This window comes from Aotus nancymaae, unplaced genomic scaffold, assembly GCF_030222135.1.
Source record: "Aotus nancymaae isolate 86718 unplaced genomic scaffold, 86718_ANA_hifiasm-v0.15.2.pri h1tg000029l, whole genome shotgun sequence".
Classification (NCBI taxonomy): domain Eukaryota; kingdom Metazoa; phylum Chordata; class Mammalia; order Primates; family Aotidae; genus Aotus; species Aotus nancymaae.
In genome coordinates, this window is record NW_026988442.1 from 87,960,359 (window position 1) to 87,973,117 (window position 12,759).

General features: G+C 37.5%; 1 protein-coding gene across 1 annotated transcript in view; it reads right to left on the reverse strand.

Annotated features, from left to right (window-relative positions):
• Window positions 1–8,212: 8,212 nt before the first annotated feature.
• LOC105728179 (UPF0764 protein C16orf89-like) overlaps window positions 8,213–12,759 on the reverse strand; it is a 91,297-nt gene continuing 86,750 nt past the window's right edge. Inside the window, exon 5 of the mRNA XM_064382218.1 lies at window positions 8,213–8,302. Within this exon, the coding sequence (XP_064238288.1) occupies window positions 8,265–8,302 (38 nt within the window). The 3' untranslated portion in view covers window positions 8,213–8,264. The remainder of the gene's footprint in view (window positions 8,303–12,759) is intronic.

Below are 12,759 nucleotides of genomic sequence, written 5' to 3' on the forward strand. Positions count from 1 at the left end.
GATCCTGGTGTTATACCAGTCTCATTAGATTACAAAATATCTACTTTGCTTATCTAGTTCTCATGTTTAGCTCTGTGAGAAAAGAATCCGTCCAATTATGTGAAAGTATTATTCCTGAAGCCCAGCATAGTTTTTGGCATGTCCTAGTCATTCATTAAGTGCTTGGTGGAATTTAAAAACAATCACATTATTTCTTTTTCATTTTTTTCTTTGTTTGCTACACAGTTGCATCTATCAAAATCCTATCTGAGAAGCTGTGTCTAACATACCCAAATAATTATAGTGCAAATCTCAACAGAAGCTCCTACAGTTTCGTCAAGTTCCCCTTGGCCATCTCTCAGCTTTCTGGCAAAAACAAACAAACGAACAAACAAAACAAATGTCTTCCATCACCTCAGAAATATTTTCTAGAGAGGAAGAGTCCAAACTGACTCATTTGAATTAAGTCTTCCCTTTCTCCTGGTTGGCTTCTGTGAGTTTGGGAAGCTTACTTAACATTTTTTGAGCCTTGCTGTCTTCACTTGCAAAACAGGAATGACTATGGTGACCTCCATAATTACGCAAACAGTCAAAAAAATAGGAGGGGAGCATATCTCGCACAGTCTCATGTCTGATATATACTAGAAGCTCTGTAAATGTTAGTTTCTTCCTTCTCCCAAGACAGCGGCTTTCCTTTTGTGGAAAGGATTACAGAAAGCTATATGAGAATGTCAAATTTTGGTGAGAATGTTAAATGACGACATTTTAAGGTACAGATTTTAGGTCTCCCTTAGCTGAGCTTTAATTATTCAAAGGACTAAACAGGAGTAACTTGAGGTAAATGCATTATTTAAAAAAATTACTGACTTAATCTACAGAGGCTCTTTCCCTTGCTGGAGGCCTGTAATTAAGACTTGTCTGAATAAGCACTAGTATTTTAATCGAGGTATAAGAGGAAGAAGATGAAATGCAGGGAAGATGGAGCTTCCAGCTTTCTTCAGAATGAAAGATTGCTCACTTTAGAGAACAGAGTGAGCCTTCAAAAACTGCTTACAATGGAAAAATGTTAACACTTCCTTTTAACTACACAAGTAACATCAATGTGCTAATTATTCTAAAATGAGCTCAGAATTTGCTGTATGGTTACACTTTATGAAATACTTGAGCTCCATTACACCAAGAAATAAAATGCTGCGAATTCATTTCTGTTAATTCATGCATAATTGAAGCAAGGGTTGACGTGAAGCCTGTAGAAAATGCACATTCTGGTTTCTTTGTTCTCACTGCCATTATAGTTAAAGGTTTACAACAACAAAAAGAGGTAAATACATTGGACTCATAACTTTTATGAACTGTTTAAGTGCATAATGAAGATGATTCATAAAAGTCTCTAATTGTATAAGCACGTCACTAAACATGGATTGTAAAATATCTTGTTTACTTTTTATATAAACCCACTATAGATAAAGGAATATTGCAAACATAGTATGTATTATGTGCAGAATGGAGATTGGATCTACTTTTAAGGAAAGTGGTCCCATGTCATTGAGGCCAATTTTTCTTCAATTACTTTTTAACCAAAATCAGAAAAATCATTCTGATAACATCTTAGTGAATATGAATGAGGGCCATGTTTAGCTGAACTTCTTAGTTAAAGCTTTAAGTTAACCATATCTATAAAAATAGCTAAAAGAGAGGTTTACAATGTCTTCATCACAAAGAAATGATAAATGTTCAAGGCAATGGATAGGCTGATGACCCTGATTTGATCGTTACACAATTTATATATGTATTGAAACATCACTTTGTACCCATAAATATGTGCAGCGATTACATATCAATCATAAATTTAAAAAAATTCTGCTTTCAAATCTTGTTAAAATGTTTGAATCAAGCCCCTGCTGCCCCTAGGCCCCACCTCACAGATAAATGTCACATACTATTATGATTAGATCGGTATTTGTCTTGCTAGGGATTTCGTGTGACAATAAGAAAGTCACAATAGCTATTTTCTAATGATCAGGTAGTTTAGGTCAACCATATTTGCAATCGCCTGTTCTGCTGTATGCCTCTCCACCCCCACTCCTCCACCTTCTACATAGTGAGCCAGGAATAAGCTTCTTCAGGCATATGTCAGGCACTGAAGGCACTCAGAACTATTCATGAATGAATTTTTTGAGTTCATTTGTGAGGAATTTACAGTAAACATCTAAATCCTCTGCAAACTCTTTGTGGCAGCATTAACTGATAAAGTCTATGTCATTTAGTCATTGTAACACTGAGGAGAAATAAGAGGACTGGGTTCCATGCCAGGTCTTCAAGATCTAACTTGAGCGGTTTCTAGTGTTCAAACTGAGCTACAACCCCATCTGCCCAAACAGGGTCACTAGTCTGGATTGCAGGAAACTAAAAAATATACAGGTGATGAGAGGGTTCCATGGACTTGCACCAACCTCTGAAAGGTATGTGTCTGTCCAGATTAAGGTAATTTTTGGTTTTCTTCCAAATTGTTTTTTAGTAAGTATCTTTGGTTAGTTGAGGTTGTGGTTAGTTACATTCTCATTAATTGGTGTTTTCTCCACCACAATAATGCTGGATATTTGAGATTCTATAGACTAGGGGAAACTCTGGGGTTTACAGGTTAACATCCATTTTGAGAATCTGCCCAGCCTAATATAATTGGGATAAACGGGATTCTTCCCAATTAGCCACAACACAGATGACTTAAATTAAAGTTGGTGGTTATGAAAGTCACGCCTAGAGAGGGAAAAAAAAGTCCATTAATTTTTGTAGAGGCAAAGGGAAAACTGCCCATTAGTCCTCTGAAGGTTCACTGGAAATCAACTGACAAAAGGTAGATTCTTAGGAGAATAGTCATACAAATGTATTAGCATGCACAAGGGGAAAATCCTAGTGTGCTTACGCCACTACCCAATGAGGTGCAGGTCCTTATATACCATTTTCCCAGGAGAAAGAAAGATTGGGAAGGGTGGATGATTTCAAGGGGTTAGTAATATTTTTAGGATCATTCAATGGATTTGAAAAACATACAATTGCCTGGCACAAAGTCTGTTGGGCGCCCAGAATAGTCTGTGACAAAAGGCTGCCCAAGTACATTGACAGGCTTCAGTTTTTCTTCCTGTGATACAAGAGTCAGTTAATGGAAACTCAGAGAGGGGAAGCCACAGATTTCTTCTTTGGTGGTCTGAACCTTAGGCAGATTTGAAAACTTTATAGGACGATTTCATCCAGTGCTTCGGAAGAGAGAGGAAGGAGCTGGGGAAGGTCACAGAGACCTTGAGAGGCTGTTCTTCAGTCCAGCAAGTGGAAGCGCTGTATTTTGGGGTATAGGTTTTTGACCCCCAATACCTTCTTCACTAAAGCCAAATGCTTTGGAGGGCAACATGTTCTGGAAGAAACTATGTAAGTTTAGGAGTCAGATAAAATTAGGTTGTAAGCCTGGTATACCCATTTATGAACTGTATAACTCCGAGACAGTTACTTAATCCTGCTCAACCTGTTTTCTTTTCTGTATAATGGGGACTCACATCTCACTTCTGAAGTTGGGATAAGGAATATTACACACGTATATGATATGTTTGAAGTACCTAAACCACAGGTTTTTGTCTTTAAACTCTGGCTTTTTGCACATACAGGTTGTCTGAATCCTTGGTGGAACTTACAGAATTATCATCATTTGAGGTTATACTCATCAGACCATCACAATAAACTAAATACCATTTTTTGAAGAATTATACATAATTAAAAATATTTGTAGCTTACATCATCAGTGGTAGTTGCCAAGACTGTGAGAGATGAAGATATATATATATCTCCATCTTGTGACACCTAGAGTCAGCTAATAAGCCCCTAGGGAGAATGTTAAATGGCTATGATTTCCACGTGCCTTGGAGTTATAACTGAGCCTAAATTGTAGCTGTAGAAGCAGAAGAGCTGGAAACAGAAGCCAGCAGCCCAGCATGCTCTTCCCAAGGCCCTCTGTTCTGGAAGTCTGAAGGCCCTGGAGTGGTGCTTGAAGCCACACTTGACTAAGAAAAGTGGATATAAATTGTGAATTATAACATTGAAGGCTTTTATTATTTGAATCATTTTATTATTTGAAGGCTTTTATTAAAATTTTAAAAAACACAATTTTCTGCTAATTAATGGATTAGTTTATCATTCTGAAAGCAGTATAAACATGTGTATATAAAAATCTCCATAAATTTCTCCTCCATGTTTTTATTGCTTTTAAGCACATAAATACTTAAGAGTGCCTGTACTGCATCTCTCCACTTCAAACCTAGACTGCAACACTTATACAATGGTAAAAGTTGGATGTATACCTTTCCAGAGGTGTATGTAATAGAATACAAACACACACACACACACACACACACAGACACAGAGAAATAGAGAGATCATTCGACATATATTGTTCTATCATGAGTTTTGCTTCATAATGCATGTGGACATATTAATACATAATGGCATTTTCATTCTCTTTATTGGCCATATAGTATTCTTTGCACAGATGCATTATGAATAATTTAAACATTCTTTTTCTGGTATACATGCAGACTTGACATTGTTTGTTATTTTGGCTAAGTCCAACTCTCCTGTGGATATTCTTTTTGTGCCTTTGCATGCATTCTGGGGAAAGACTGAAGCAGTTACTAGTTAGAGGGTATGTACAAATTGCCTTCCAAAAATGCATCAACAATACATGTCTTCTCATTCTTACCAGCTCTAGATGTTTTTGAAATTGTCTTTCTGACAATTAAAATGGTATTTAATTTTACTAAGATGTGCATTTTTCTAATTACTAGTGAGCTTGAGTATATTTAATATCTTTATGTCCTGGAAATGAATCTGTTGTCAACTGAGCTCTCCTCTGATCCATCCCCACACTCCTGATTTCAGCCAGACATATGAAAACCAGTTTCCCTAATTACAAGAAAACAGAGAAGTGTGTGGCCTGGCATGTGTGTATTTGTGTGCATGTGCACGTGTGTAACACCTACTGCCGATAAGCAAGGCCACGTTGACATTTTCCTGATGTTTCCTTTGGGTACTTATTTTGCAAAAGCACGCTTTTGTCTAAATAAAACTAAATGCATCCTGGGTCTTTCTTTTATCTTTCTAATTTGGAAATATTTTAGAATTTCTCAAAAAATCATAAAATAATTTAGAAATTATTTTAGAATTTTTCATAAATATCATTCAAATTCCTAAAGAATGTGGAGAAAGATATATTATAAAACAAGAACTTAGAATCTCTACTTTAGAGAGTTTTAAGCATGAAACCATGTCTAGTTCTCAATTCTAAAAAACAGCTTTTGATTCAGTCAGCCCACAGACATTAAGTGTTTGTGACATGCCACAGTAGGTTGGTATGGAGATTCAGAAATGAAGGCTATATTCCCTACCTTCCTGGAGCCCTCAAGGGGAGAAGGAGGTGAAAAGCAGAGATAAGCACAATACAGTGTCTGATTGCTATAAATACTGACTGCAGTGGGGACTCAGGGAAGGGCAGTGTTTGGGCCCTGCTGCCTGATTTATTGTCTCTTGTACAGGAGGAAAAATAATTTTCTCCTGTGACAAGAGACTAAAACCTGAGGACCTTCCAAATTTACTATGCCAAGGGGGAAAGTTAAACCTTGAAAATGGACTCGCATAACAGCTGTTTTTCTTCTCTGGTGCGTGACTACTGCTTACTGACCTTTGCGTTGAGACATTATACCTTGACCAGACTCCCTGTTCTTCATTCAAACCTAGACTAGATGACAAGAAGACAGAGACCCTTGTGACTATTACCCCTTTATGAGAGAATGTTAAGCAAGCCCTTTAGAGTGTAATCAATAGCAGCCAATCAAATCTTATATCTGTATGTCAGCCTTTATATGGAAAATGCGATAGTTCTATTTAGCCCCTCCATTTTTGCTTATAGAAACAATCCTCATTTCCCCCCACATAGGAGCACTGATCACCATTCTTTGGTGTAATTCTGCTCCCTGGACAGCTGCCCTTACCTTTGTGCTTGAGTAAACTCTTTTAACCAGATTCTGGCCTTTTGATTGTTTTATGTTGGAATTCGCTACCCTTCATAGTTCTTAGTTGGGACAAATCCCTGTAACAAAAGAAAGATTTACAAGAGAAAAACAAATAGAAGTTTAATAACATGTAAACCTTATGTATACATAGAAGATACCCAGGGAAAATGAGTAAATCTCAAAGAATTGGCTTGAGTTTAGGCTTAAATGCTATCTTCTGCTGAAACAATAGGAGTGTTCGGGTAAGGAGCAGTAGTGGGAAGATGACCATAGAAGCAGAGGAAGCAGGATTGGATTTGTTATGCAGATTTGTTCATGCCTTCTCTGCAGATGGGAGTTTCTAGTGACTGAGAGTCATCCTTCTTTCCCTTGTACAGAGAAGAAGACATTCTTACAAATAGATGTTTTCTTTATAGATATAAATTTTTCTTGTGAAAGGATAACTTTCACTGTTTTTAGAGCTTCTTTTATCTTTGCTGTTGCCCAAATTAATCAGCTCAAAATAATCCTTATGCTAAAGAGGAGTATTTTGGAAAGGCATATTTTGGTCTCCTACAGTCATTTTTTGTTGTGGCATATACTAAACACCACTACTACTCATAACAGCACGTATGCTGAACACCACTATGCAATAACAGCTCATATACTAAATACCACTACTCCGCAACTGCTGTAAAATTCTGTCTAGAAAGAAATGTGCTTTTGTGGGTACATGTGTGTGTGCTTGTATGTGTGTGTTTGCATGTACTAAATATTTATTGAATTCGCTGATCTACAAAATATGCGACCAACTTCCATTCAACAATTTTAATAAGATTACACCATACCAAAAGCCAGAGAATAAGGAGATAGATTACCCACTATGCTGCAATTCAGCTACAGAACTACAGAAGTAGAGGGGATTCATAAAGGCTAAAGTTCCACATTTGCAAATGAGGTGCTACAACCAACAAAAAAGTTAAGGCTTTTTCAGATGCCAGCAGCCACAAAGGTGAAGGTGCAGGAGACAGAATGGAGAGATTCCTAGGAGCGGAGCAGGAAAGCAGACGTTAAGATAGAATGAATTGCCAAAGCTGATAACACCTGAAGCCCCTGATTTCAATTGTAATGATTCCTGGCGTGGTTAAAAATAGTTGACGCACTGTTCGTCTATTATATTTGTGTTTTCCTGCTGCCTTCACTCTTTGAGATGGAGGTAGTAGAGCTACAAATATTAAAAAGAAAAATGCTTTTTTTTTTTTTTGCTGTATTTTGAAGAGACTAAGTTAAAAGTGCTGAATTTTTTTGCAAAAACTTGTTCTTTGTCAGTTTTGCAAATTCAAAATTTCCCTATAATTCGAGTATACAAAGAGAACACCTTCGCTGGCATTTTTTTTTTACTTCTGTCGCACTCATTCCAGTAACATCCTGGTCTTTGTGTTCCTGAACATCTTCCTGGAAACCCACTGTTTCTTCTTATTACTGGTCTATTTGCTCTGCTTTAGAAGCCCCTTAAAGGAGCTTTGAACACTCTGAAGAACTGAATAACACATCTCAGAGGAAAGGTATAGACTAAAATGACTACTGCAAATAGTTTGCACAGAAAAATAATGTTTGGAAAAATAGATTGGGGTCTCAGTTTTGGGGCATGGAATGTTTGGTTGTGAAGTTTGGAGCTTATTGAATAGGCCTCAGGGATCCATATTTAAAAAGTAATGCTTTGGTGAGACTAATCAGATGTAAACCTAGAGAATGACTGTAGGATGGGGATAGGAGAAGATGCTGAAGACAGAAACTATTACAGCAATACGTGTTATAGAAATATTATATAATACTACAGAAATATTGCAGAAATACTATTGCAGAAACATTATAGTAGTGTGAGTTGCAAATTCATATTTGAAACATTGTAGAAATGGAAGATTAAGAACATATGTAGTCATTCAATCATTGAGTTTTTTATTTGACATTTGTGTTGCATGATTTGAGAAGATTCAAAGGTGCATCAAGCCTGTTTTACCCTGTAACAGCTTCTATAACTAATTGCAACTTTTGTATAAAATTTATTCAAGCACAACCTGCTGAAGAAAGCCTTCTCTGATTCCATGCAACTTTGAGACTGATGCTTAGCTCGATGCTTCCAGAGTCTTAGTGGTTTCTATGATCAAGTGCTCTTCACACTGTAATCATGATCTCTTTATATGCATACTATCTGCTTTACACTGTGAGGCCCTTGAAGGAAGGAACCACGTCTCATTCATGTAGGTACCTCCGAGAAAGTAGTGCAGTGCCTGCAACAGAGGGAGAGTCAGCATCAGCCAAGGGAATGACGGCTGCAAGTACGGGAAGAAACACGATTCTGGTACAAAGTGTTATCAATACCATTGGGTAAAAAAAGTATCACTGCTTGTATAAGAGCTGGACAAATATGGGAAAATCAGAAGAATGGTAACTTTTCTGGGAAGAAATTAAGTTCATTTAATTACATGTTGCACGTGAAAAGGTATTTTCTGTCTGGTAAGAATATAAAGAAGTCAAGTCAAAAACACAGCACGATCAAGGATGGAAAGCTCTACACAGATCTGGAGAAGGAATATTAAGTGTTAGGTTTAAAGAGAGAAGAAAGGGCCTACATAAGGGAACAAGGCAGCAGCATTAAAAGTCAGAGATTAATATATGTTGAATACAATATAAATTGGGCTGTAAAGTTCAGTTTGGAGACAGAGCAATCAGAAGGTTTTGGAGGCCACTTTTTTTCTTTTTTGAGATGGAGTTTTGCTCTTGTCACCCACACTGCAGTGCGGTGGTACAATATCAGCTCACTGTAACCTCCGCCCCCTGGGTTCTAGCAATTCTCCTGCCTCAACCTCCTGAGTAGCTGGGACTACAGGCACCCGCCACCACCCCAAGCTCATTTTTGTATTTTTAGTATAGATGAGGTTTCACCAGATTGGCCAGGCTGGTCTCAAACTCCTGACCTCTGGTGATCTACCCACCTCAGCCTCCCAAAGTGCAGGGATTACAGGCATAAGCCACTGCGCCCAGTCCTGGAGGCCAATTTTTATGCAGTATTGATCCTATGGTTCCGGGTACACCTGCTGCTCAAAATGATATAGGAACCAGGGCATGAAGTGTCAATGTAGCAATCTAGAGTGAAGCTAGGGTTGTAGAATTTGCTTTTCAGTGGACAGTCCCAGATGGATTTATAGATGCCATTCAGTTTTTAATTCACTAATGCAACATTTTTTAATGTTTATTGGCTATAACCATGTGAGAAACTGAGTTGGCATTAATAAATTTTTACTAAATAAATGCTAGATGCTTTGAACATTACAAAAGTAAGATAAATGCTCTATAAAAATTCTAAGTAAAATATGAAGATTTAGAGGATCAGTTAGAACACCACAAAAAGGCATCAGTTGATTTTATCCTGAAAGATAAATAAAATCCTAGAAGATAGAATTTGGGAAAAAAATTTTGTGAAAGAGAAATCTAGACATCAGGAAATACAGAAATAGACATTTTATATCAGAAAATAATACGTTTCTAACAAATGGTAGGAGCTCTCTTTGGTAAAAGAGTCGGACATGTGTGTAATCTCGATTAAAATGAAGGTTTTACTGGTGAGATACTCTCTCTTCATACCAAGTGAAGGGGCAATGCAATTCGAAGTTGTATAAATGTGCATAAGTAAGCAGCCTCACTTCCTGTCAGTCATTCTGCACATGTTTATGAAAATGCCCTTAGAGAATTTACACCTCTTCCATAGCTCCTCATCTGCTTTTCATGCTGAGCCTCCATTTTATTCACAAAGATCATGATAAAAATCATCTAACGGAACTGAAAGTCAATAAATCTGGAAAGATCCTTGGACCAGGTAGAGAAACCAGCGGCCAGCCAGGCTTTCATTCTGCTTAATAATGTGACTTTGGAGATACTTGAAAAGAGAGTTTTGGGGGTATTAATTTCTCCATATGTTAAAATAGTATTGAGCTAAATGATAGCTTCAATTCTTTCTGGCCCTGAATAGTTGTAAGTTTATTTCTGCTTTTTGTTCACATTTGGTTAAACACACAGAAAGAAAGTACCTGATGTTTTGTTTCCCCCAGATGATTCATATAACTACGCAATGGGTGATTTAGAAACCGAAATAGGCTGGTCATGCTGGCTTATGGCTGTAACCCCTGCACTTTGGGAAGCCAAGGCAGGTGGATCACTTGCAGTCAGGAGTTCGAGACCACCCTGGTCAACATAGTGAAACCCCATCTCCACTAAAAATAGAAAAAATTAGCTGAGTGTGGTGGGAGGCACCTGTAATCTCAGCTACTCGGGAAGCTGAGGCAGGAGAATTCCTTGAACCCAGGAGGCAGAGGTTGCAGTGAGTCGAAATTGTGCCACTGCACTCCAGCCTGGATGACAGAGTGAGACTCTATCTCAAAAAAGAAACAAAACAAAAAAATCTAAAGTAAACCATGATAAAAACAAGTGCTACTAACATCCTATAATTCTATAGATCGAGTAATGACACAGTAACAAACTCTATTGCAGAACTGTGCAGGAGTTCCTCTCCTTGGGCAAATTAAATCAACCCAAGTCATCAGACCTTTAATTTCCATTTTAAAGTGAGAAAATACACAAGCAATCATCTAAAAATATAATTACAGGGAGAAAGAAATAAGGCAGTGTGTGTGTGTGTCTGTGTGCATTTTAAATTATTCTTTTCAGAATAAATGACTTCAGGAAATTATTTTTGTGGAATGAGTTTCTCTACCATTAAGGAGACTTCCCTCGATTGTATTCAAATTTAGGTAAAAAAATAGATAAACGTGCGTATTCCAGTACTAAACTAAACTAATAAGCAATCAGAAGGAAAAATAGATTTCAGCTGTTATGCCCATAAAATGAATTTGATTGCCAAAGGTGATATCTTCAGGGTACTGTTATTGTTACTTTTGCTGAAATAATAGGCCAGCTTTTATTTTAAAAAAGAAAACTATAGATTTTCTTCTAAGTTCAGACTTGCCAGCTAGTTCTACTGTTATTATTCAGAAGTGCATAAAGTCCTCATTAACTAATGCCAACTGACTGGGAAGCAAGTTGATAGATGCCTTCTTACTGGTGGGAATGTTCACTTAACATCTGCTGCTTGGACGTGCAAGCGGGTGCTTGGCAGGTGACAGCCTGCAATGGGTTCTCTCATGCTGTAAGCAAGCAGGCTGCAGAGCCAGAGTTTAGCTTCTGTTTAGCTCTGTTTCCCAGCATAATGTGTGCAAAACACAAGTGATGGAATTGATGCACAGTCCTGTGTATTCCTACACCTCTGCATTACGTGAATAAGGAACATGGAGAGAATGGCAACATTAAGGGTATGTCAAATTATTTAGCAGAAATCTGTTCCTTTTTCCTTTGCAGTCAAACCCACAGCATTCCATCTCAGAAATAAATATAGAGCATTGTGTTAGATTTTGCCTTGAGGTTTCTATTTGTCCCACAGAGAACAGAAGACTTCTTTAAAAGACTGGGTGTGCAGAGTTGACATTAGCCTTTCTCTCAGGCATTATGAGATGTCAGCCTGATTCTGCAACTCAGACTTCACAATATCAAGAATCTGCATGTTTCTGGGAAATCTGAAAGTAGCCACTCTCTGAACGTTATTTAAAATATAAATAGTTTATGTGAAAATAATTCTTGGATCCAAATCCACTGATTGGCAACAAGGTTAACCCAAACTGTGTGCATCCAGATATTCCAGTGACAAATATCCATTATTCACTCATTCATGTATTCACTGAACAAATATTTGTTAAACACCTGGTACAACAGAAAAATTAACAGAAAGTCCCAGTTTTGTGACGTTTATATTCTAGTAGATCCTTGCCATTTTAGCATATTTATAATTAAAATTTTTTTTATAGAGTTGTTGATATGATTTGGCTTTGCATTCCCACTCAAATCTCATCTTGAATTGTACTCCCATAATTCCCACATGTTATGGGAGAGATCCAGTGAGGGGTAATTAAATCATGGGGTCGGTTTCCCCAATACCATTCTTGTGGTGGTGAATAAATTTCACGACATCTGATGGTTTTATCAGGGGTTCTGCTTTTGCATCTTCCTCATTTTTCTCTTGCTGCCACCATGATTCTGAGGCTTCCCTAGGCATGTGGAATTGTAAGTTCAATTAAACATCTTTTCCTTCCCAGTCTCAGGTATGTCTTTATCAGCTATGTGAAAACAGACTAATGCAGTTGTATATCTACACATACACACGCACACACAGGCACACATATACATAGTGTTTTTATCAGATAGGGTCTTAAAAAGAAGAAATAACAGAAATAGAATAAAAAATAACTGACTACAGTTTGTTTAAACTAAAAACAAATTGCTGAAAGGATATTAAGTAGTTCAGAAAATGGCAGAGAATGCTAGGTAACCAGGTTTAGATACAAGGCAGAAATATGGAACCATGGCTAATAAATAGTACAGCCCGTAAGGGAGGACTCTACCATCACTACTGATGAACAAAGGACGTTGTAGCTTCAACCCTGGAGACTAGATTTTGCCACTGAAAACCATAAGCTCTTGCACTTGGGCTTTCAAAGCTATTGCCTCCACTCTGCCTGTTTCTGAGGATCACAGACTATGATGCAAGTTTCAAGGAGGCAAGTTTGATTGGTTGAGCCTGGTCTGAGGGAACTAAACATTGAGTCCTAGTGAAATACACATTGCATTTGGTCAAATTCAA